Here is a 26,779-nt window from a genome sequence, read left to right on the forward strand (position 1 = left end):
AGGCTCTCTTGGAGACACGTTCTGCCTAGAGTTGAGCTCTGTACTGCCCTACCCCCCCCCCCTCATCATGGGGGCAAATCATCTAGTTACTCCGGATTGGGCCATGTGAGCGTGTTACCTGGACTTTCTGGGCTTGAGAATCAGTGTTCCACTCAGGATGCCTCTTCAGAAGGGCCTTCTTTAGCAGTAGCAGTGCAGGGTCTTGCAACTGAGCCTGCGCAACCTTCACGTCCATGCGTGAGGATTGAACAGTGATATTTTCTCCCTTTTGATCTTCCTCCAAAGGATGTTGACATAAACCTTGCAGTCAAGCACCTTTCTACAAAATCTGTGTATGCCGGCCTCTGGGCCATGTTTGTGGCTTGGTGCACTACCTGCTAGTTGGACCCTTTGCAGACAAAACTGTCTTATGTCTTGTTTGTTTTGTTTTTAGTACAGCAGACCCCTGCTTTGGGCACCATTAGGAGTTACCAGTAGAGCCTGTCGGTGACCTCTCAGCCTTTCTGCATTTGCCGGACCAACCATCCTTTTTTTTCCAGGCAACTGGTGTTACAGACTTAAGCAGCCTACGTATCAAAGGTGGTGACATCTTTTCACGTCGGACAGGCCATCATCCTTCCATCCTTCTTTGCTCTGCCTCATCTTTAGAAAGAATAGGACTATCACCTGGACCTCAAAGAGCAGAGAATTTGTGTATTTATCGTACCAATAAACATCGGGTAGATAATCATCTTTTTGGAGTTCTCTTGTGTAAAGGACAAGAGGGTACAGAAACACATCACCTGCCAATCCATGGTTCACTGTATTACGATACATTGGCTAAGAAGCAGCCTCCTGAAGCCCTGAGGGTGTATTCATTAGAGCCAAAGCTGCTACCACTGAGTTGGCACACGGAATGCATGGCCTGGATATCTTGCAAACAGCTAGGTGGGAGTCCGTGCCCACATGAAGCACTACTGCCTCGACAGTCCAGCCTGTCGAGATGGGCATTTTGCATGCTCAGGACTGCAAGACTTTAGTCTGAGCCATTCCACAGACCCACCACCTTAGGATGTACTGTTTTGGTATTTGTTCACAATGTGAGGAATTTGCTGTTAGAAGTATCTATCAGAAGAACAAGTTATTACTTTCGGTAATGCTGCTTCTGGTGAATATTCTTTCCACTGTCCCACCACCTGGTTCTACTGTATGGTCTCTTCCATCTAAACAGATCCTATTTAGGAACTTGCACACTCGTTCTTCAATTCACTGATGAGCTTGTTGGTACCACATTCAGGTACTACACGTTATCTAATTTTGAAACAAGTAATTTGTTTTTTTAATAAAATTTGTTACGTTCAGATTTAAAACAAATGTTAATAAAATAGCTCAAAATCTATGTAATGGTTCAGTTTACTAAACAGCAGCTTCATTTCTGCCACTAGGTGGCGGCAGCACTTTGCAGGACGAGCGCTGTATTCAAAATTGTTTTACACTTCAGTTTTTGGACGGTAAACTGGGCAGTATTAAGTTGGTTGCTTGTAAAGCACCTAATGCATTATTGATGCCGGCTCATGGCATTAGTGTATTCGCTTCTGTGAATTGCCGCTTCTGACTTAGGTGAGCGTGGCATTGCCCCCCCAACCCCCGTAAGCTAGGGATACTTTTAAACTCGGAAGAATGCTAAACTTAGAGTCAAGAAAAAATGGCTGAAATTCCAAAAAATCTGTTTCCATAAGGGGAAAAGAGAGAGAAATGTTGATTTGTCAGAATTAACCTAAACTTGCCTCACCGTCTGACGCCTTCCCTCCACAGCCATTCTAACATATGCAAATGATTCCGTCAGTTTCGATGAGGCAGGCCTACTGTACTACGTCAACAGCTGTGAAGCATCTTTGTAAAAATGACTGCCCCTCTGCCGGGGTCCTCAAACATTACCTCCCCAAAATTTCACCAGAAAGAAACCCTCATGTTCTGCTGAATCCTAACATGGATCCTGATGATACAGTCACCAGTGGAAACGCAGATTGTGGATAACTGCAAAGTGTATGAGATATGAGAATCTTTCATTCTGGAGTCCATAAAAATGTTGTTTATTTTGGAACCGAAATCTTAAATGCCATGTCGGTGAAATAACGTGGTTACTGCAACTCCTCGGTGAGACGGACAAAATGAGTGTAAAAAACTCTTTCTGCAATACTGTCTGCTGCTTCCAAGACCCATCGCCTGCTACACTGAAATCCATTTTCGCGCCCTGAACTGAAAAGCATTGGCTTTGTTGGATTCTACTGGAAGTGCTTTTCATTTGAGGGACCTGTTCAGATACGTTCATCAGATGGACTTAAATGACCAAGACTAGGGCTACTGATCGTATAAAATTAACTGTGCTGTATCTGAAAAATGTTCTCTGACTAAGAAGGACAATACTTTCCGTCTTTGCATGGCAGTGGCTTCACCGCCACTTACCAAAGGAATTAGACCGTTCGATAGTAATTTCTATGCTTGGATAGAGGGAGGCTCTATAATACAGCCTGTGCCACGGAGGCTGACTACTGGTTCTGAAGGTTACGGCACACTGCAGGGAAATTATTCTGACGTTCTCCTATTTTGAGATATTTAAAGCGGTTTCTTGTGGTTCGTTCCCCACTCCTGGCGGTCCCCTGTAGACCAATGTTCATTTCTAGGGTTCATACCTGAAATACGATGTCCAGTTCTATCGGCCCGGTCCAGAGTACGGATTCTTTCCTGGAGGCCACAAGTCCAGAAGATTGGCTTCCCCTTTGTTGTCACTTCAGGTGTCAAAGCTGTCTGCTCATGTTCCATGGCAGTAGAAGAGAACACCATGACGGCCTTGATGTGTGTAGTGGTTCAGCCCTCAATGATGCTGCATAACTAATGTGATAAGTTTGTCTTCCTAAAGTTCTAAAAGCCTTCCCAGTTCCAATTCTTGAGTGAGGACCTTGCATATTTAATACCTGACACTGTTCCCTTTTTCATTTCCAGGCCCTGCTCGGAGGCAATGAAAAGGCAGACGTGGCCACATTCCACGACAAAGTGTGGCCTGCCATAAAGGACAAATACAACTCGGAGGTGAGTGTTAAGGGGCAGGAAAATGTAGCCCATCCGAAGAATGTTCACACATGCATTTAAAGTGTTAGCTTGAAAGTGAGTGTGTGTTCAATTTAGGAAAACGTGTTACTGTGGATGTGAGTGTGCACACGGTGGAAACAAGTACAAAGTACTCGCTGTAAGGCCATGTGTTAGTAGGACTTAGTCCATCTTTTCTCCAGACTCGTGGCATATCCCGAGTTGCAGACGAGGCACCAGAATATAGCTTTACAGAAACCGTTTTGAGAATGAAGTACAGTTGTATGGCAAACTGTCTTTTTTAAATGCCTGTTGGGTCCTTTCCCAGAGTCATTTTCCCTCTGATTAAGTTTTTGTGGGGAATGTGGCGAAGAACTACCTGTAGGAGTCCCTATGGTGGAACGCTTGTACCTACTTGTGAGACCAGACACCTATCAGCATTCTGACCCCTAGACCACCCACTGAACAGTGGATGTCGGTAATAACCTGTTGGCTGGCTAATGCAGTTGGTTCCTAGAACTCCACACCTGAATACATTCGTGCTCATATGGGGAAACACACAAAGGGACACCTATCTTCTCAGACAAACATAGATGCTTGTATATGTGTATGCAGACATAAAGGCGCACACATTCATGTGCGCTGGCAATGGTGTGATGTGGGCTGCCATGGGGGTGTTACCTCTTTTTCTTTTGTGTTGTTTTATGCACACATGTAATTCCAGGAAACTTTGCCCTCATGACCACTGTGAAGACAAGAACACTCTAATGACATGATGAATTACCCCTGGTCCACTCCTTTCCCTGTTTACTATTGGGAAGACGGGCCAAAGGCGTACTTGCCTGAATTGCTTCTGTAAGCACATCCTACACATTTGCCATTCAGCATGAGAGCCAAAGCTAAGAAAGCACAATCACATTGTTGGCATGAAAGTCAGATAGCCGACTGCGTGAGGAGAATAGCTATCAAATACAACTTCCCATGCTTCGTGTTGAATACAGTATGACCAGCAACTTTAGGCCATGGGGTGCACAAGAAATGAAAACTTTACAGTGGAGGTGAATTCACATTAGTCAAGAATATACCTGTCTGCTTCCACAGTGCTAAATGGAACAGGAACCTATTGGCAACGTGTTCTTCTGGCTACCCCCTTCACTGGAGCATTGCATGCTTTTGCTGATGGTAGCCCTACTTAGGGGCAGTGTTGTGAGCTTCCTTGCACTCATCTGAATGGTCCCTGGACTCCCGCTTCTTAATTTCTCTACATATGCCTCTCTTTTCTAGGACTGTCTCACCTGCTTCTTGCAGTTCCCCCATCCCATTCTTAGAGAAACACGTTCTTGAAACAGCAGTTCAAAAGACACTTGGACACAAATCCTGTAAAATAAAATGTTATTTAAGACTTTCAAATCTACAAAATTTCTAATGTACTCTTATCACTGCTGATTCATCAGCTTCAAATACTCACCAGGTGCAAGACTGGAAACTTTTGTTTTCCAGCAATGCTCCCACACAGCACTAGGTGACATCGTGCAGCTCAGGGTCAGCTTCGAACTGCCCTGAGATTGACAAAGCCGAGGAGTATATAAGTGCGACCCCTACATGCTTACGTCAGTTCAATTACTTCTGTGCTTCCGACATGGATCTAATCTCTGCTGATAAATTAGTGTGCCAGGGAATAATGCCCCTCCTAAAACAACAGGTTTCAACCCGTGCCATGACTGGAGAAAGCAGATATAAGTCAAGGACCCATATGAGATGTTTCTGTTTTTTTGTGCTTTGGGCACAACTTGAAGTTGTGCAACAAATGAGGTGTCATGCACCTGAAGGCGATCCAGGACCAAGAAGCAAAGCTGTATATCACCGAACATAAAGTTACAGCCCTTGCATAAATTATGCTCCTGCACCAAGGTACGAACTGTAGCTCCCAAAGCTGCTCCACTGAGACCTCAGCTTCGCAGCGCAAGTCCTCCAGTAAGTCCAAACGAAACGCAAAAAAGTGAAGCAGCATTCAATCCCATCCTGACATTCTGTGTCCAAAAAGAAGGCACAATGATGTCATGATGTCCATCGGTCTCTCTATGGGTCCCTGGTCACGGAGCAGATTCCTCAAGTGATACAGGTGTGCTCAAGTTTGCCAAGCCTTTGGCGACTTGACAACAGCTTTAATCCTTCAAGGAGACCATGCTACAGAATTTTGGTGAGCCCCAAGGAACCACAGGAGCCTCCAGTTTGGTTTCTGTCAGCGGATCTGTCCTCAGGCCTTTTTGACCCCTTGGAATCCTCTCTTGCCACATACATACTCTGGTACAGATGAACACTCTGGCATTTGCTGGTGAAAAGGATCCGGTGCTGATCCAGAGTCTGACACCAAACTGACTTCAGGCCCATCTTGACAATGGTCCCGCTACGAGATTAAAAAAATACAACTGGCAATCATTCAGCCAGTCTCTGTACTAATGCCTCTACCATGGTGGACACACCAGCAGAGGCTCAGTTATCTCTACATTATCTCTTTGGCTCCGACTCTGAACAGGGTACACCACCAGATGAGATGATGAAGGTGCATGGTTAGTTTTGGGGCGATCTGTCAAGCGGGGGCCAAGAAAAACAGGGGGTCATAAAAGTGCATATCCCATGTTAACTTCCATCGCCTTTATCAATCAATCAATCATAGCATTTATATAGCGCGCTACTCACCCGGAGGGTCTCAAGGCGCTTGGGGGAGGGGGGGGGGGGTCCGCTACTGCTCGAACAGCCAGGTCTTGAGCTGCTTCCTGAAGGCGAGGTGGTCTTGGGTCAGGCGGAGGTGGGTCGGGAGGGAGTTCCACGTCTTGGCGGGCTAGGTAGGAGAAGGATCTTCCTCCTGTGGTGGCTCTTCGGATGCGGGGGACGGCGGCGAGGGCGTGGTTCGTTGATGGAAGCTGGCGCGCGGGAGTGTAGAAGTTGAGGCGGCTGTTGAGGTATCTTGGGCCTTGGTTGTGTAGGGCTTTGTGTGCGTGGGTGAGGAGTCGGAAGGTGATTCTCTTGTTGACCGGGAGCCAGTGCAGGTCTCTTAGGTGTCCGGAGATGTGGCTGAGTCGGGGGATGTCCAGGATGAGTCTTGCTGAGGCGTTCTGGATTCGCTGGAGTCTCTTCTGGAGTCTGGCAGTGGTTCCGGCGTAGAGGGAGTTGCCGTAGTCCAGTCGGCTGGTGACGAGGGCCTGGGTGACTGTCTTCCTGGTTTCGGTGGGGATCCACCGGAAGATCTTACGTAGCATGCGCAGGATGTTGAAGCACGATGAGGAGACGGCGTTGACTTGTCTGGTCATGGAGAGGGAGGAGTCCAGGATGAAGCCCAGGTTGCGTGCGTGGTCTGCATCATGAACAGCTGGAAAGAATTACACCAAATTTGGCGGAAAGGTAGATTTTCCTCCGGAGAGCACACTTTTTTATGTGATGTAAAGCCGTTCAATAGTTTTGGAAATATTAAAGGAAAACCAAATGTGTATATCTGGGTGGAGCCTAAGGGCAGATCTCCTGGTGAGATCTGATTGGCTGCCAACACTTTATCCAGGGAGTGTTGGCAGCCATCTTGGGACCAACGCACCGGATAGCTCTTCAATGAAATGCATTGTAGTGAATGGCAGGTCTTAAGTGTCCCAAAAAGAACGTATAAAGTGTGGTAACCGATTTTAGTTAAACTATAAATTATTTAGGGTGGGTGCCGTGGCCAACCATCATGGCTGCGCAGACGTGATCCAGATCGGCTCTGCGTCGAGCCCCGCATTTAGAAACTTCGGAGTGTCCCACATTATGTTTTTGGGATACCACCCCAGACGCTTTGCCATTGGAGAACACTCTTCTGAGTGAAATTGCAGCAAGGGAGGAGACTTTTCGGCGAGTGGCCGGGACACGATAGGCAGCAGCAGAGTGACTGAAAATGGCGCTGATACCTCTTCTCCCCGGTTGGCCCGGCTGGGCTGGTGCGCAGTAGAGGTGACTAGGTGCGATCCCGCAGCCTTCATACTGCCGTGTAAATCTGCCCTCCTCCGGTGGTAGGCATCTAGAGGAGACTGGTAACCAGAGAGATGCGGCCTGAGTGAGATGCACAGCTGGGACCTCGCTTTGGCTGCGGGCGTGGTGAAGGAGATTTCCTGCCGCCCAGCATTGACCGGTAGGAGTGCGCACCAGGGTCTGGAGTAGTGGAGCCTCCCCCCAGGGAAATTCACCAGAGCCATGCCTTTTGGCCCCTGAAAAGGCAGAGAGGGGGTGGTCCCCACGGGACTGTTTGTGCTGTTTGCTCCTTTTTCCCCCGGGTGCCATTTTGGAGTCAATGTGCCTGATGCCATCTAGCCACCGAGACCCGTGGTCTGCGTGCATTCGACCTGGTGAGGATGGCGGGCCCCCGCAAATTGCACCACACCTCCATTGCTGGGATCCAAGTGAATGGGCGGGGGCGAGCCGCCCCAAGGCTATCTGTGGTTGCCTGTCCCTAAGTTGCTGCATGATGAACTTGCGACGAGGCAATAACCCGATACACATGGCTATCCAGTAAGCGGGAGTGGCCTACTTGAAGGAGGGCTGACCTTGCGGTGGTGTACTTACGAGACATACTCTGCCAGCAGCCGGCTCAGGAGGTGCAACCACAATCAAGAGGGGACTTTATTTGTGTGATTCAGGGCGGCCTGGTGCATTCCCTGTTATTTTGCAACTCGTGCTGGCTATCTCGGGACAGCCCCTACTTCTCTTGCCTGAACTCCTTCAACTGAGTACCCATCCAACTCGGGAACGACAACGCGTCAACAAGGGGCGCTGTCCATATGCCGCCCAAAAAGACCCAATCAAATAGTCTCCAGCTACTTTACCCCTGCTGAGTCCCAACTGGAGAAGGTGATGAGAGACTGCGCAGCCGACAGCATGATGCTGACCCGGGAGGGCCTGCTGGTGACCTTGCGGGAGCTCAAGAAGAAACTCAGGGAAGACATTAAGGCAGACATTGGCGCTACGTTCGAGGCTTTCCGCTCATAGATGGGGACGAAGCTGGTGTCCTAACAAGTTGATGTGGACTTGATGGGGCCCGCACTCTAGACCTAGAAGCGAAATGGCAGGAGCTCAAGGGACAAGTAAAACCATTGAAGGAGGGTACTGCCAGCATGTCCACCCAATTGCACGCTGCCCCGTTAAAGTGTGAAGACCTAGAGAATCGCTCTCGCAGAGATAACATACGTTTCAGGGACTTGGAGGTATTCATGGTGGGCATCTTTTCCAGTGTCTTGGGAGATGAATGTCTGGAGGTCCGCTTAGAAAGAGTTCACAGAGTGGGACAGAGCATACAGGGGGAGAATAGGCGCCACAAGACATCTAGGCTAAATTTAGCTTTATTAAAATAAAGGAACAGGTCATTCGGAAAGCTCAGAGCAGTGATGTGTTCTCCTTTCAGGGGACCACGTGTTCGCTCTTACAAGATGTAGCCCAAGCCACGCTGGCACGCATACAGCAGTTCAGACCGATCACAATGGCACTGAGGGAACGCCAGCTCAGGGGGTGGTTCGCATCCACGAAAGAGGTGGTCCCTGCCAATGTCTTAATGTCAATCAACTGTATGTCTTGGAACGTTAGGGGTAAATTCCCCCAACAAAAGGCAATGCCTTTGGACATTCTTTGGAGACCATCATGTCTCTATAGTGACCCTTCAGGAAACACACATTGAGAGGCAAGGACCTTAGATTACGCCACAAAAGCTACCCTTTGATATTTAGATCCTCAACAACTACCAAACCGAATAGAGTCGCTCTTCTGCTCCACTCTTGCATTCATTTTCAACTCCATGACACAAAGGCTGATAAATAGGGAGATTTCTTATGATCAAGAGTATTTTGCTGGGCTGCCTTTGCACTACAGCTACGGTCTATGCTCCTAATTCTGGTCAGTCAGACTTTCTCCTTTTCTTCTTACCAACACTAGAAAGCTTTGTGGTGGGAGACATTCTGCTATTGGGTGACTTTAATCTTGTCTGCGACCCCAAGGTATGTTCTACTCACTCACATAGAGCAACAGCAGGTGTGTTTAGTAAGTCCCTTAAATCATCAATACAGCGCCTAGGGCTGATGGATAGCTGGAGGGCCCTCAATCCCTCAACAAGTGACTTCTCCTGTTTTCCCTACTCTCATAGGTCATACTCTTGGATAGACCATATATTCACCAGCCATGCGCTACGTCCGACGCTGGCGGTCGCCCAGTTGCACCTGATCTGTCTCTCGGACCACACACCTCTTGAACTTCTGCTCGACTGGCCCTTGCCCCATTCCAAGCTTACAAGATGGTGCTTTCCCAATATCCTCAACAGGCGTCGGCTTCTTCGAGACGACTTGAGGAAGGCGATCAAGGATTTCTTCACTAATAATAATCCCAAAGACACCTCTCATTTGACAAACTGGGACGACTTCAAGGCAGTTGTAAGGGGTAAATGTATTGCTTTAGCCTCTACTCTGCAGAAACAACAAACTGGTGAGAGGGAGGCCCTAGAGGGGGAGTTGCGAGCCGCTGAGCAGACTCATAAAGAAGCCCCATCTATACAAACCTTAAGAAAAGTGACAGCGCTTAATGGGAAATTGCATTCAATATACACGAATAGGGCGGAAAAAACTATTTTACGCCTCCAGGCCCGAGAATATGATGGGAATGACAAAATTGGCCCCAGGTTGGCGCGTCAGCTTCGAGCTAAACAAGAAAAGGAATGTGTTCAACAAATAGTTGACTGCTCGGGGGCCACAAACTATAGTGAGGAGGGGAAGGCGAGAGTGTTCAGCGCGTTCTGCCAGTCACTATACACAGCAGTTCCTGTACCAGGTCACACTCAAGCCTGCTACCTAGACTTGTGGCGCTCCCACAGGTGTCACAAGCCGCCAACAAAGCTCTCCGTCAACCTATCTCAAGGGATGAAGTCCAGAAGGTGTTAGATACTCTAAAACTCCAGGTCCCGACGTGTTAGGCGCCCAGTTCTACCGGATGTTCGCGGCAAAGCTTACCCCACACTTGACGGCACTCTTCAATGACATAGATCCTCTCAACGAGTCTTCCCTTTGATGGGAGAAGCATTAATTACCCTAATCCCCAAAGTGGGGAAAAATCCCCAAGAATGTGCCTCGTATAGGCCTATTTCGCTCTTGAATCTCGACGCAAAAATCTACTCCAAGATTTTAGCCAACAGATTAGAAGATATCCTACCAAACCTGATGCATCCAGACCAGTCTGGGTTCATCGAGGGACGCCAAACCCTTGATAATTTGAGAAGAATAATTCATTTAATTGATAAAGTACGGAAGAAACCTGTTCCAGCAGCCTTACTTTCACTAGATGCAGAGAAGGCCTTCGTCCGTGCCGATTGACCCTTCTGATCATGCAGGCTACGGCATTTTGGGTTCGGCGAGCCGTTCTTAGGTATGGTACAGGCCAACTATTCCTCCCCTAGATCCGAGTCTTAGTCAATGGAGTGGCTTCGGATTTCTTTAACCTAGCGTGCTGCACGCGACGGGGTTGTCCCCTTTCACCTATGCTTTTCGCCCTCTGCACCGAACCACTGGAAACGCATATCTAAAAAACCAACTGGATAACACCCGCCCGCTAATCACATCTAACTCCAACATGGCCACACAACAATTCCACGACTGGTTGGGACACGCCATGAATTCTTTAGCTCCCATTAAGAAAATATCTAAGAACAGGTCTACCCCAACTGCACCGTGGTATACAGACGAATTAAAATCACAAAAACAACAGAACAGACACTGGGAAAGACAATGGAGAAAGACTTACAGCCCAACAAGCAAGACTCGATATAAAGATGCCTTGGCAATATACAAAACTATGATCATAAAGGCAAAAGAATTGTACTACATGACGCAAATTGAGCAGGCAAAAAAATCCAGTAAAAAATTATACGACATAACCAAAGCTCTCTCGGGTAATACCCCTGACCTGACTCCACCCCCTTCTCAAGACATGTGTGATGCCCTGGCCAACTTTTTCTTTACTAAGGTCGACAATATCTATCAAGCCTTCACGGCTAAAACCACCCGCACCAAGGCCCCCATCATCACTCCTGAGGTTCCAAAATCCATCTTAGCACCATCTTTTACTAACTTTACTCCACTTACCGAAGACCAGATATTAAAAATCCTCTCGACAGTCAAAACTGGATCCAGGCTGGATCCTTGTCCACTTTCGGCTCTTTTACCTGTGATGGACTCGATAATACCAGTTTTGACTCAAGTATGCAACTCCATCCTGCTTTCAGGGATATACCCCCATAACTTAAAAACCACACTGCTTAAACCATTGCTAAAGAAACCTGGAGCCGATAAGTCTGAATTAAAAAACTATCGGCCTATCGCCAGTCTTCCGTTCATGGCCAAAGTGGTGGAAAAGGCCATGAACATACAATTATCTGAGTATATAGAGACACACAAAATGCTAGATGACACCCAGTACGGTTTTCGGAAATACCATGGGACCGAAACCGCCCTCATCAAAGCATCAGATGATGTTAGACTAATAAGAGATCAGGGCGGGACAGCAGTTTTGGTATTGCTGGACCTCTCAGCGGCCTTCGACACGGTCGACCATAGCATCTTGGTCGACCGTGTCGGGAAGATGGGCATCTCCTCCAGGGCAAGAGATCTCCTCGCTTCATTTCTCACTGAGAGAACGCAGGCCGTCACTCTTGGCCCTTACCAATCTGTCAAGTTGTCACAGCCGTGTGGAGTACCTCAAGGCTCATCCCTAAGTCCGACACTGTTTAATATCTATGTGTCGGACTTGGCCAATGTCATCAAGGCACATGGGATGAGCCTTACTTCCTACGCGGATGACACTCAATTGGTTATGGCCATAAGTGGCGACGGAGAAGAGGTCGCCAAACGATTTCAGAGAGTACTGACAGAGATAGGTGAGTGGATGGCCGTAAACTGCCTAAAACTCAACTCAGAAAAAACCGAGGTAATGATCTTTGGACAACTTTCACCGGATTGGCCCTCCTCTTGGTGGCCCAAAACGCTTGGTGCCCCTCCTAAACCGGTGACCAAAGTAAGAAACCTGGGAGTAATCTTTGATGATCGTTTAAACTTCATGGATCATGCCATTAAAGTGGCTTCCACAGCCCACCACAAACTACGCATGATTCGGAAAATAAGCCCTTACCTCCCAACAACTGCTATTAAAACATTGGTGAGCTCACTAGTCCTGACATCATTGGACTATTGCAATGGGCTCTTTATTAACTCCCAAGTCAGAGTTATAAAAAAATTGCAGACCATACAAAATGCGGCAGCTCGCCTACTCCTTGGAATCCCTAAGTTTGCACCTCTCTCAGACGCAATAATAAAACTACACTGGCTGACGATTCAGAACAGAGCCAGATTTAAATCACAGTGCATAGTTTACAAAGCACTAAATAAACAGGGTCCGCAGTTCCTAATAGACCATCTGCGTCCTTACCAACCAACACGCCAGCTGCGTTCCGCCAACAGCAACCAACTATCGGTGCCTCGCACCAGGACAGTCATGTGGGGAGATCGACGTTTTGTGGTAGCAGCGTCCAAACTCTGGAACACTCTGCCTCAGGACATCAGATCATGTCCCACATTGCTCCAATTTCGCAAAAAACTGAAAACCTGGTTGTTTAATAAATAAGTTTCATGGTATGGGGCACGAGGTCAGAGCAACCAGGCTTAACAACACCGAGCTGGCAAATTAATCAGCGCCAAGACACCTTCGGGTACATGTTGCGCTTTATAAATGTCAAAAAATAAATAAATAAATAAATATCCAACCCAACCCAGAAATCCATGGGATTAAATTCGACTAAGATGAGCATAGGATCTCTCTTTTCGAGGACGATGTTCTGCTACCCATTACTGAGACCCTCTTATCGCTGCTGGCTGTTCGTTCTGAACTTAATTACGTTGAAAAGGTAGCAGGCTTTAAAGTCAATGTCTCCCAATCATTCCTACTCAACTTGACAATGCCCCCAGAGATGCTGACGGCAGTCACAGAGGCTTTCCCCTTTTGGTGTGTCCACAAAGAAATCACCTACCTGGGCATCAATCTCACCCCCAATCCAGCTGACCTCTGTAAGGCCAACTCCACCCCCCACCCCACCCAACCCTGCTGCGACAGCTCAAATCTGATTTAAAAAATTGGCTTCCACATATACAACTTGGATAGGATGTATAAATGCGATCAAAATGACTGTACTTCTGCAGCTTCTTTACCTGTTTCAGGGCCTCCCAATTATGGTTAACAGAGAATTGTTTACTGAGCTGAAAGAGATAACTAAATTTATATGGCAGGGACGCAGGGCCCGTCTATCTCAGCGACTCCTAACTACCATGCGCCTATCGAGGAGCTATCTCTCCCGGACTTCCCTCTGTACTATAGAGCTGCGCTGCATCGTGCTCTAGCAGAGTGGTCCCTTAAGGCCTCAGACAAACACTGGCTCCATATGGACCCTGCAAGTTGTGGGTCAAACCATATGGGACTTGCCGTGGAAACCAAAACAGGATAGGCAAAAAAAGTACACCTTGGCATCCCCACAGCCACTACTCTTAAAGCTTGGGATGTAGTCACTAGGACTCTGCCCTTGACGTCCTTCCCCTCGCACCCCCATTCATTTCAATCTTGCTTTCCCCCGGGCAATGATTGAGGGAGCCTTTCACAGATCGAGGGAGGGTGTCTCATGCTGTCGGATCTCTGCTCTTGAGGAGATCTGCGCCCCTTCACTGACTGCGCCACTGCCTTTCAACTGCCACCCTCAGAAGAATTCCAGTATCTCCAGTCAAAACTTTCGGTACAACGGCCCAGGTGAGGAGCACCGCCACTAGAGACCTGCTCCCAATAGAGAGATTCGTTCAAGCCATGGGTACGACTAAGAGTTGCATTTCCTTTCTCTATGACCTTTAGCGGACCCCCATCAGGCCCCACGACATAGATTTTGGGACGCGCTTCTGGCTTCCCACATCAGAGAAACAATGGAGTTCACTCTATAAAGAGAGCGAAACACACCCAGTGTATGTTTTTAAGGGAAGCCCATTAAAAACTCATGTTTGATTGGTATCTATACCCACAGAAGTTACACACTCTATTTCCAAATTCATAAGACTGCTAGTGGTGGGGGTGTCGGCTTCTGGGCGACTTCCGCCATGTATGGTAGGACTGTCCCTCCATTCAACCCTTCTGGAGGGAAATTCTCTCTCAGATCAAGCAGATTCTCGGTTACCCCATCCCAGACTCTATGGAACACGTCTTGTTGGGGATGAGGGACCCCTGCCTGAAGCATCAAACCCAAGGGGACCGTTCCATCATGTGGTTATGCCTGCGGGTGGCCAAGATAGTAGTGGCAGCAGCATGGAAAAAGCCAGAGGCCTCCTCTCTCACCCAGTGGCATGCCCGCTTGTGGCGCGCCCTGTCCCTAGAACGCATGACTCGTATCATTGCGGACTCCCTCAAAGGCTTGGACTACATGGAGTCCTCAAGTGGGTTATCTGTCGGAAGGCTTGGCACTATCCGCCTGTGGCCCTTGCTTGAGGGCTCTCCACCTTTTTCAAACATAATCGGCTGATGTGAGAAGTTTATTTATATTCCCCCTTTGAGCCCCTTAAACACCTCATGGTCATGTCCAAGGGATTCCACAGGACGGTTTGTTTACCTTGTTTTACATTTTGTTTATGTAATTAAGTGCTCACTCGTAACGCCTGGGTACATCAAGGGATGTGTAGGCTATACAATTGATAAATTATGCCCCAGTAATGTTGGCGCTTGAATATGTAAATAGTTATGCCTAGAACCTGTGGGGAAACTGTGTATTATCTATAGAAACCTGAGGTTACTGGCATGTGTCATAGATGGTAAACAGCGTTTACAACAAATCTTTTACCCTGCAGGGAATCACAACAACCGCGTTGTGATTCCGCATACCATTACTCCGGGGGGGGGGGGGGGGGGTGGCGGGGGGGGGAGGTGTTGGATTCAAAATCCAACACCTTCCCTAGTGTCCATACATACTGGAGGTGGAATAGTAAATGATACTATTCCAACTTCCAGCGCCCCCCTCTGCAAGTCGTTCCGACTTGCGGAGTAATGGTATGCGAAATCACAACTCGGTCGTTGTAACGATCGCGTTGTGATTCCCTGCGGGGTAAAAGAATGTGGGATTTAAAGGTATATTCGTCTTATTGGTCAAGCCTCAAAAGTTGTTATAGCTTGTTAAAACCAATAAAAAGATTTTGACAAAAATATATATAAATCATTTGTTGATGGAACCATACTAATTATAGGAATTGTGGTGTGTCCTAAGGTGATTTTACCCAGTGGAACATCTCTCTGCTGGGATTTCGTGAATTATGTTTGAGAGAAAACTGTTTTCTCATGGTTTTCCCATAGAGGTTATGGAAGTTGCTCCAGAAGCTAACATGAGAGCATATTTTCTGTAGGTTCACACTATCTTTCTCAGCCATATGCAAATGAGATATTCTCAGCAAATCCTATACTCCCAACAGGAGCAGCCTGTCGGTTGATTCCTGTGTGTTCTACTGCAGCCTCCCAGAGTGTTCTAAAGAACAACTAGAGCGCTAACCAATTTACTTAAGACAAAAGTATGGCACACCTGAAGCCATGTTGATTAAATCAAACTGGCAAAACTTAATTTAATTTAGAAAGGAGCAAAATTAGGGGGTTCAGTTTGCCCTAGAAATCGTGAGTGCTGTAGAAGGAAAAATTAGATCACATATTTAGTGAGTTCTCAAATATCTTCTTCTATCTTATTAAAACATTCTGGCACTGAAATATGCACTTTCAACACCAGCAAGAGACTGCCAGTTAACTCCCTGTAATCAGCAGCTTTACTACAGTGTTCTGATGAGCAACTAGGGTTCTAACATTCTGAATTCATTCCAAAAGTGTGGCACATCTGAACGCCATCTTGATGGAATCAAAGTGGCAAACTAAAAGCATTTTCTACTGAGGATACTGCAGTAAATGAGGAAATTAGTGACCTTCATAACAAATAAGTCTCCCAAGATAGCCACCAGAGAAAACAAAGGAGCGCGTGCGCAGGGGCCTGATAGTGGACTAGACAAGAGAGGAGGGAGGGGATAGGGGGGCAGGATCGGCAAGCTGACCATGGAAGGCAGATGGGGTTGGCACTGGAAGCTCAACACACTACGTAGAGCAACAGTGACACCATAATGGCATACTCCCCAACAACAGAGGGGAGGTGGGAGTGGGTCAAGGGCAGCAAGATGACCACACAGGTCAGGTGGGGGGCTGTGGCAACACAGCGGCCATGGTGAGCAAGAGGGAGGCGGCAGGGGCATGCACAAAGGACCATGGAGGACAGAATGGAGGGGTAGAGGCTGCATACAGACAAAGGAGGGCAAGGGGAAGGGGATTCACAATAGACCACACAGGAGGAGCAGTTGCAGCACAACAAAGCACGGAGGGCAGAAGGGAGTGGCAGCAGAATGGACTATGGAGAACAGGAGGGAGGGGATACGAGGCATGGAACTTGGCCAGGCAGGGTAGAGGTGGCAGGGACATGTAACAGCCATCTGCCCATTCTAGGCAGGTGGGAGGGCTTGTGGCAGCTTAACAGAACACTCACAGTAGATAGGAGGGTGGAAGTTCCATGGAATCGGGTGGTCAGAAAGAACAATGATGGGACATAGAATTGAAGAACGGAGGGCAGGAGGAGTGGGCAGAAACATCAAGCTAAATAGAGGGCAGTGGCAACTCTTCAGACCATCTAGGGCAGGAGGGAGGGGGCTGGTGTATTGACTCAGACAACAGAGAGTAGGGTGGAAATGGATGGGCAGAAAGCTAACTGTTAAGGGCAAGCAGGAAGGGCAGTGGCAAAACAACGGCCACACATGGCTGTAATGAGGGATCAGGGTCATGGACTTGGACAGTGGATGGCAAGGAGGAGAGGGGCAGGAGCAGCAAGTTTGGATGGGGGCACCCAATGCTAAGCCTGGACCTGCATTAAACCCCCCCCCCCTGAACATTGTGATGGGCATCTTACCTACCATTAAAAAACCTTCGAAATTCACTGAAAAAAAACAAGATTTTGCTTGTACAAACTAGTGAAATGCACTGCTTATTATCTCACATATTGCATCATTCATGAAATGGTCAGTGACCTAGCATCACTGACATCACTGATGACATCACTGATGACATCATCCAGTAGAGTATTTTCTAAAATATTGAGTGTTAAACATATATACTAAGGTACTGCAAAAGTTAAAATACTATACGTGTGCTACTGAGTATGGTTGAATAAGTGGGTGTGTGAGTACCTGTATGGGTGAAGAAGTGTGTGTCTGAGTAGCTATATGGGTGTGAAGGTGGCTTTGTGAATGGCTGCATTGATGAGTAAGTAGGTGTGTGACTGGCTGCATGGGTGTGTGACTGGCTGTATGGGTGAGAGAGTGGCTGTATGGTGAATGACTGTGTACTTGGCTGTATGAGTGACTGAGAATGGGAAACTGATATGTTATAAATAGTATCATTCAGTAGTACACAAGGTATAATAATGTAACTTTTGTAGTACCTTAATATATGTTTAACACTCATAAATGTTTAGAAAACACTCATCAGGGAAGTTATTTGAGATGTCATTAGTGATGTAATATGTGAGGTTTATAAGCAGTGCATTGTGGGGGTGTAAGTTATAGTTAGCTCAGGTAACTATAACTGCTGCATTTCACTGGTTTTGTACAAGTGAAATGTGAGCCTAACTATAAAGTCCCTGTAAACTTTGGTTTTCTCAGAGAATTTCTAAGGCTTTTAAATTCTATTTCCTAAATATTTCCTAAATATAACGTGTCTGTTCCCTTTGGGTTTTTTTCAGTGTGAAAAATTAATTCCAGTTTAAAAGTACAAACTTGTTCAAAATAAATTGTAAATGGTGATGTGAAAAACCCAGTCGAGAAGTACCATTATGCACATTTTGCAGCCACAGTGGTCTTTTGCAACAGTGTATTAGATAAACAGTGGAAATGGAACGTACGTACCACACATTTCCCTGGAGCACTTTATGCTCTCTGCACCTGGGTGTCTCCTTCCCTCTGACACCATCTTATTTTTCTGCCTCCTTATTTTCTTTTCTAAGGAAACAACCACATCCTCTGCCACGGCTTATGTTTCATAGGAAAATGCCTATTTCCGGTGCCCATAGGTACTCCTGTGCTCACTGCCTTTTTCCTTTTCCCCACAGAGTTCCCATTTCTCTTGTGCACTTTTCTCATATACTCATGGGTTCTGTAATCCCTTTGGCATCTCTGCCTTTTTTGCCTTATCTGTCACATATCACTGCATAATTTTAGGCTGTAGCTGAGATCCCGGCACCTCCACTGGAAGTGACTGCAGAAGAGGACTTGGATTCTCACATCGATTCCAAGGTTGAGCATCCTCACCACGAAGATGAGGACTACGACGACGAGGAGGATGATGAGGATGATGATGTGACAGAGGAAGATCATAAGGTACTGCACAACCTATTTTCTTCCCCTGTGTGGTTTTGAGTAACAAGTAACGGAAATATGTGTGCATAAGTTCTGTAGGAGAGGAGTGACTTTCTATGTGTGCATGTTGGTGGACATGGAGGGATTTATGACAGTGTTTTTAGGTGAAAAACTGTTTTTGTGCACTAAGTGGTGGCTATGAGAACGTGGTATATTTGTTGGGGTGGTTTTGAGACCTCACCAAGTATTAATGTCACTTATTCAGTATCCGGTCCAGTTAGGTTACTTTAAACTTTCGGTCAGTCCTGGTTATCTGAGGCACAGAGCAGTCAGGCGTAACTCAAACAAGTTTAAAGTATTTATCTGTACCACAACAAGTAAAAAGTTGAAAGCACAGCACAATAAAAATCCCACTCCAATTCATGAAAATAGTATGAATTTTAATGAGCAAATAAAAATAAAAAAACAGATCAGGGGAAACGGAAATATGATTATTAGTAGTTTTAGAGCTTTGTAGCTTCAAAAAGAGGTAAGCTACAACAGCAGGCATCTGGTTGTGCTACACTGGGTCAAAGTCACATTATTAGAACACCCACAAGGGAGTGTGTGTTGGCTACAGAGGCCAGGTTAATCTTTGTTGAAAGTTTACATTCTAGCCAAGTCTTTTTTCTGGAGGAATTTCCTCATTGCTAGGCATGCTGTCAGTTGGATCCGCAGGAGGGCTTTCCTTAACCCGTTGGCTGCTTCCGCTTTTTTGCGGCAGTGCAGCCGTTTTAAAAAACGGGCGCGGCCGCGTTGGCCATTGGCCCACGGCAGCACCAGCGGACGGCAGCATGGAAGGGGTTAACAGTGGGGTGCAGCTTAGCGTTGGCGCTGATGAAATCCTCCATGTTGGGACGCAGAAACATTCCTTAAAGCCGAGCTGCTTTCAGCAGGACAAATAAGCAAGTTTAATCCGACTGTTGATACAACGACAGCAGCCGCGGTTCGGCAGCAGTCATGGTAACCTCTGGTTTTTTTTAAAGAAAAAGTTCAGAAAACTTTTTAAGTGTCCACTTTTGCAATCTTGAAGGGGTGACTGTACACACTAACACCACTCAAGGGTCCCCAACCTTTTTTGGTACAACTTGGTGAGTTAGGACTCAATCTCCCAAAAGCTACCAGCAGGGTCCATGGCAATTCCAGTTGGAACCGGCCAGCTGGATTCTTTGCAGACTTTTTGAAGGTTTTGAGTTCCTGGAGCTTAACAGGAGGCTAGCCAACTAGTCTTCGGAGACCACTTTTCTGTCCTGAATTTCAGTGAAAGCATGCCCAGCCCTTGGGGTTTCTCTCCTCAAGTAAAACAGTAGGCTCAGGCCTTCTGAGTTACAGACCTTTGGTTCGGCAGGTGCAGTCATGCCAACTTCCTAAACATATATAATTTTCAAATTAGTAATTTCAAGTCTGACTTTACTATCAGATTGGATTTTAAATTCCTATTAATTTGAGCCCCTCAATCACGGGGCTAGCTATTCTCATACCTCTGAGAGCTCTTAGGGTCAACCTTGGGAGTTATTTATGGGTTCTAAAGACGAAGGTTTAGGCCTGGCAGAGGGTTTATTTTGGCATGTCGAATTTGCGGTTTTAGAATATGCAGTGGCAGACCTAGACTCATATTTTTACTTTGTCACTGTAGTGGTGGCACAATGGTGCTTCAGTCCACTCTTGACATTTAACTTACAGGGCTCTGGGTACACAGAGTACCATATACTAGGGACTTATAGTTATTTAAATATACCAATCAGGTAATAGCCAATTGCACATATACTTTAGGGGTCACATCAGCCAGACTACTGCAGTAGATTGTACTATTCAAGGGGTAACATACTGCACACTTCCTTTCATCAATGCAAGGAGATCTGAGTTACAGTCAAAGTGTCTAGGACGCATAAAAAAAGATTCTCTGCATTTATGGGCTCGCATCTCTTGAACTTTCACAGAATGCTAAATAAAGTAAGTGAAGGGTATATCAAGTATGATGGATTGCCTGGTTTGTTTCCTTCTCGAATTATGGCACATAAATGGCAGTGCACCCTCCGTAGAGTTCCACCACCTTGCTTATAAAGGACAGGATCCCACAAGGATCCGGTTTGTGGCCCATGCTCTTAAATGTCTATACAACTGCTGCTCCATCTAATGAGATCTCAAGTTTGCTTTGCAAACTTAGAAGATGCTCAGTTAATTGTTCTGCTGGACAATCAAGCTTTTGAATCTGCAATTAACCTGACAGTAGGCTGCGTGTTGTGTTTATCCCTTTTTACCTTTTTTTACCACTTTTACCTATGCACCGTGATGGAGACGGTAATTTCTTCTGGTAGTTTCTCAATGCAAAACCCTCATGCAACCTCTAATTTACCGCTCAAAAGGTGTTGGGCCCTTCACACCATGTATTACCTTCAGGAGACTTTAAATAAAGATGAACAGTCAAAATACAATTATTATTGTAAGCCAATAAAGAGAGTTGTTGATTATTTTAAAGGGTTTTATTTTCTAGTCAAAAGTTAAGTTTTTCTCTGACCCTTTATTCATTAGTAAAATATCAATCAGGTTACAGAATTTGGAAAACAGGAAAAATATCAATAATACAGAACACATTACAGTCTGCATATAAGCATTACATGTGGTTATGAAAAATGTGGCGCAAAATTTCAGTCTCAATTCTTAAAGAGTTTCTAAGAAAAATAGTCTTGCAAAGCTAATCAATAATTAAATAGTTGGCAAAAATCTCCCATAAAGAGAAATAAATGCATAAATCAAATAAATCTTTTTAGACCTAATTAATTAGTCAAAGCATAAACTTAAAGTTTAGCATCTAATTCTATCCTGATCCACTGCACTCTCTGTCTGTCTGTGTCTAAAAGAGGAAAGCAGCCCCTCCTTCACAGGCCTCAAAGGAATGTGGCCTGAAGTGCCAAGATATGACGTGGAAGCAAGAAACCTCCCCCTGAATCTCCTCGGACGCAAACCTGCCCTTCAGCAATCTCCCGAGACGTTTCTCGTACCTAACCCATAGAAGCCAGCTGAGCTGAAAAAAAAGTAGGCAGCCCCCATCCAGAGAGGACAGTATTTATACCCTAATTATTGGCAGAGTACACAAAGATGTAGCATATTTCAGGAGAACCTTACGTGATTGGTCAGTCATAAAGGCATGAGTTCACAATACCCTGACTCATTCTAAAATCCTGACTTCACCGGTGTTAACAAAAGAAGCATACATGCATAACTACATTTATAAACATTTGCAACATTTACTAGGAAAAATGTTTCATTCTAATTCATCCTTCCTTCCACAGCGTAGTCAGAACGGATACTTTTAACTAACTGGTACATTGGCACAATTACAAAAATGTAGAGTTTAAGATGTCCTTGACTTCTTGTCATGAGGAAAGCTGCCACAGTCTGCGCATACTCCCTTCTCATTAAATTGCAAGTCATAGCCTTGATGGATTCACAGGCAGCCATGTTTTGTGTAGGCCCCAAAAATAAAACAAACACAAAGATAATATTAATTTTATGTAAATCAGTCCATTATGTTTCCCAAGTGCATTATTAATTCACACACATTATAAAAAGAGGTGTTTTTAACTGAAAATGTTTATCAAAATATGCAACAAGTCAAAGTCTATTAAGACAGGAATAATAAATCTAGATTACATGGATGAGCTGGGAAGAGAGAAACACATTCAATGAATCTTCAAAGGTAAAAAGGCCACTTTTTCTCTACATTGCAAGAAAACACATGTTAATTCAGCAAAAGCATTTTCAGGCCTCACTTTCATGTTTTTCATGTGCCATGTTTTTAACCTGCACCAAAATGTGCGTGGCAATTTAAATGCAGCCTGTCTGAAGCACAAAAAATAAAACAATGCATGACTGCAGATGAAATCTGCTCCATCAACCGCATTAATGTTGTAATTATTCCTCACTGCATTTTTAACCTGTAGTCTTACCTTAAGACGCTTTGACTATTATTTATAAGGCTTCTTATACTTGCTTTATAGAGCCATTATCTACTCCTAAAAGTCCCTGTGAAGCATTATTTTTCTCATAAAGTGCTCCTGACAGAATCTTTTGCTGGAATCTAGATTTACCGGCCCCCGGGACTTAGGTCCTCTTGAGTTTGCCAAACTCGTAGAACCCTATCTTTGAAAACAAAATCTTACCCTTTTGGGAGATTAAAATTTTCATTTTGATAGTGATTCTTGTGAAGTCTCGCAGAGTTTTAAAGACACAATGTTATGTTGCGGTCTTGCCCAATTAGTATGGACCGCTACCCATGATGCAGTGGTAAAACATTATCCGGAAGTCAACTCTCTCCTAATCGACGAGAATCCGGATATTCTCTTTCTATGTGAGACCTGGCTTCAGGACGATTTGACTAGCATCCCAGGCCTTACCTTGCCAGAAGGTTACTCTATGAAGTCTATCAATAGAGACACCAGGGGAAGGGGCATAGCTGTCATATACCGATCGCTATTCACTTGCTCTTTCCTGAACGAAGGCATCAAGGGATGCGAAAGTGCCCGCTTTAAAATCATAACGGGCCCTCATTTTTCCCTCTCCGGGCTCTACATCTATCGACCGCCGGGTCCCTCATCTAAGTTCATTGAAGCACTTTTAGAGGCAGCCCATGCCCTAACGGTAACTTCACCTAACTTCACTATTTTGGGAGATCTCGACCTCCATTTCGATACTACCTTAGACCCCACTGTTAAAAATCTTCTGGCGGACTTTGCCGCCCTTCAGCTAACTCCACTTATTCACACCCCCACTCACTCCGCTGGTCACTTACTAGACCCTGTCTTCACTAACATCTTGGAGGTCAGGGCTGACCCACCCAAACCCATGGGGTGGACTGACCACTTTCTTATCAGATTCATTATAATGGTAAAAGAATTGCCCAAGAAAGAAATGTCTACTTCTCGTTTTAAGAGACCATGGCATATATTGCAGTCTGCTGACCTTCTCACCACCTTGGGAGAATTTCGTCATAAGGACAACGAGGACATTAATCTGTCCTATGCGGCATTCCAGAATTGGATTACTAAGGGACTCGACACCCTTATTCCTGCTAAATGGACAAAGGGACGTAGCTCCCCTAGTAACCCATGGTATAATGATAACCTAAAAACTATGCGGAAAGAGTGTAAAGTAGCGGAGCGTAAATGGAGGAAAAAGTACAAGGACAGTGATAAAGAGTTCTATATGTCCAAACTGAAATTGTACCACAAAGCTATACGCGATGCACGCGCGTCCTTCTACGCCAAAGAAATTAGCTCAAGTTCTAACCCTACAAAAACCATTTTCAAAATAGTGCAAAAACTACAAAATGGTGGCACAACTGCCTCTTGTATTACCTCCACTCAACAGTGTGAAGATCTTGCCGCCTTTTTTATAGATAAGGTGAGGAAAATCTATAGTGCCTTTCCACAGGCTTCAACCGAGCCTATTAACCTTTCTAACCCATTCGTCATCGGCACGAAGCTGTCGAATGTACCGGCGATTTCACATGATGATCCAGCCAAACTCTGCAAAAAGGTCAAGTCCGGTTTTCCTAACGATCCCATGAGACCGGCTCAATTTCTCGAGTCCTTAGATTTTTTTCTTCCTTCCCTTGCTACATTACTCAATCTCTCCTTTTCTTCGGCTGTTGTCCCAAACTGCTGGAAACAGGCATGGGTTACTCCCATTATTAAAAAGCCTACTCTGGATCCCACTAAATTTGGAAAATTTCAGACCCATCTCGTTGCTCCCCTGGGTATCCAAGCTAGCTGAAGCCCACGCTAACAACGTCCTGTCCCACCACATGGCCACAAATTACATCTTGGACCCTTCTCAGAATGGGTTCAGACCTGGCCATAGCACTGAGTCTGCCCTTCTATCTACCACCGAACACCTTCGTAGGATACTGGATGCCGGTCAGAGTGCTGCGCTGATTCTGCTTGACCTCAGCGCAGCCTTTGATACGGTGTCCCACAGCATCCTGCTAAGACGCCTTGAGGCTATAGGGATTTGTGATCTCGCCCTTGGCTGGTTTCGTTCTTTCTTGAAGGACAGATCCTTTCGGGTCTCAGCTCCGTTTATCTCTCGGTCCCACTCCATCGGACAGGGAGTTCCTCAGGGCTCTGCACTCAGCCCATCCCTTTTTAATCTTTATGTTCAGCCTCTAGCTGCTGTAGCCAACAAGTGGGACCTCACGCTGGTGTCGTACGCTGACGACACACAGCTAGTTATCACTCTTACTGAGGGCCCCTCGAACTCGGCTACAAGATTTAGGGATGGCCTGGCGGCAGTTGCCCAGTGGATGACGGACAACTGTCTCCAGCTGAACGCAGGAAAGACGGAGGTGCTACTCCTCGGAAGGAACTCCAGACTTTGGAGCGACCACTGGTGGCCTTCTGTGCTGGGCCCAATCCCGTCCCCAAAAACCCTGGTGAAAAACTTGGGTGTGTGGCTCGATCCATCGCTCAGCTTTCAGGCCCACACAAAGAAAGTGGCAGCTACCTGTGTGGGCCTGCTGAGGAGCCTCAACCCTATACTTGGATTTTTTGATTCAAAAACTCGCCAATTGATAATCCAATCCACTATTCTATCCAGGTTGGATTACGCTAGTGTCTTATTCTTGGGCGCTAATAAAGCGGAGATTGCTCGCCTGCAACGGGTTCAAAACACAGCAGCACGGGCTGTGGTGGGCCTTCCCCGTAGGTGCTCCGCCAGAGCTACCATCCAAAGACTTCACTGGCTCCCCATCGAATCCAGAATTAAATTTAAGACTCTCACCATCGCTTTTAAAATTCTTAAAGCTGAATGCCCTGAACTACTACGTCCTCTCCTAGAACCCTATATCCCTCAGCGCGCTCTGCGCTCCTTTGGCCAACATCTTGTGACTGTCCCCCGAACGAAACTCTGTCGGGTTGGAGGTCGTTCCTTCAGAGTTCAAGGGGCTAAACTTTGGAACTCCCTGTCACCTACTATTCGTTCCATCAACTGTCTGTCCGCCTTCAGAAAGGCTATTAAAACCCACTTGTTCCCACTATGTTAGGCCCCTGTTCCCAGTTCCCTCCCTTCTTGGCAGGTTAACAAGGTTCCCAGCGCCGGGACGCCTCTTTGCCGGGGCAGCTGTTTGCGCTTTATCATAACATAACATAACATTCTTGACTGCATTTTCTCTAATGACCATCGTCTTAGGGTGGATGAACCTCTTCCCCTCACTTGGTCTGACCATCATGCTGTCCCTTTTTCCCTTTCCTTCCCTGCCATAAATGAAGTTGTGTCTAGGGGATTAATAAGGTGCTTGAAAGAAATTGGGAAGGTATACTATAGGTAAGGAATCTTTTCTTTGGGCTCTTAACAATCAACATTGGACTGACCATAATGATTCGAATCTGGCAGCCACAGAATATTCTATTTGGCTTACTTCTGCTATTGACTCTCTTGCTCCTCTCAAATAATTTTATGTAGGTAGGAAGAAGCCCATTGCTCCCTGGTTGTCAGTGAAGCTTAGAATACTTATACAAGCTTGTCGCCGCCAAGAACGCATCTGGCATAAACACTGTGACCCGATTGAAAGAGCCAACAATAAGGCTAAGCTGGTAGAATACAAAGCACCCATCAAGCTAGAGAAATCCTTATACTACAATCAGAAGATCTCATCTTTTAAGTCCACCAGGGATCTGTTTTAACTGATCAATCTTTTACCATAACCTCTGCTTTCTCCAATACTGGGAGTTTGCAGGATTTCTGTGATCATACGGCCAAATTCTTCCATTCCAAAATATTTGAGATTTATTCTTCCTTAGGCAGTTTTAATTCTTTGCCCTCGATCTCTGGCCAAAAGACGACCATTACAGTCACCAGTCCTCTGCAGACTAAGAAGAGGGATGTTTGTCTGTTTTTCTCCCTCTATCTAATGAGCTGACCGAACAGCTGCTACAAGGGATTAAATCCGGGTCCCCACTTGAACCTTGCTCCCCGAAACTGATGAAGTTGGGAGGGAATATTATTATTCCCCACCTTACAGCAACTCTCAATCAGGCCATTTCCTCTAGATGATACCCTCAAAGGTGGAAAATGCCTATTGTTAAGCCTTTGCTTAAGAAATCCAACTTGGATCCATCTGAATTTAAAAATTATCGGCCCATTCCTTTATTACCTATTCCCGCCAACATAGTGGA

At 45.9% G+C, this 26,779-nt stretch overlaps 1 protein-coding gene across 1 annotated transcript in view; it reads left to right on the forward strand.

The window, feature by feature from the left end:
• The window catches only part of PRKCSH (PRKCSH beta subunit of glucosidase II), a 260,110-nt gene that overhangs the window by 76,264 nt on the left and 157,067 nt on the right, over positions 1–26,779 (forward strand). Inside the window, exons 9-10 of the mRNA XM_078684189.1 lie at positions 2,983–3,069; positions 18,429–18,587. Coding sequence (XP_078540315.1) covers positions 2,983–3,069; positions 18,429–18,587 — 246 coding nt within the window. The remainder of the gene's footprint in view (positions 1–2,982; positions 3,070–18,428; positions 18,588–26,779) is intronic.

Source organism: Lissotriton helveticus, chromosome 1_1 (genome assembly GCF_964261635.1).
Source record: "Lissotriton helveticus chromosome 1_1, aLisHel1.1, whole genome shotgun sequence".
In the NCBI taxonomy this organism is placed as follows: Eukaryota; Metazoa; Chordata; class Amphibia; order Caudata; family Salamandridae; genus Lissotriton; species Lissotriton helveticus.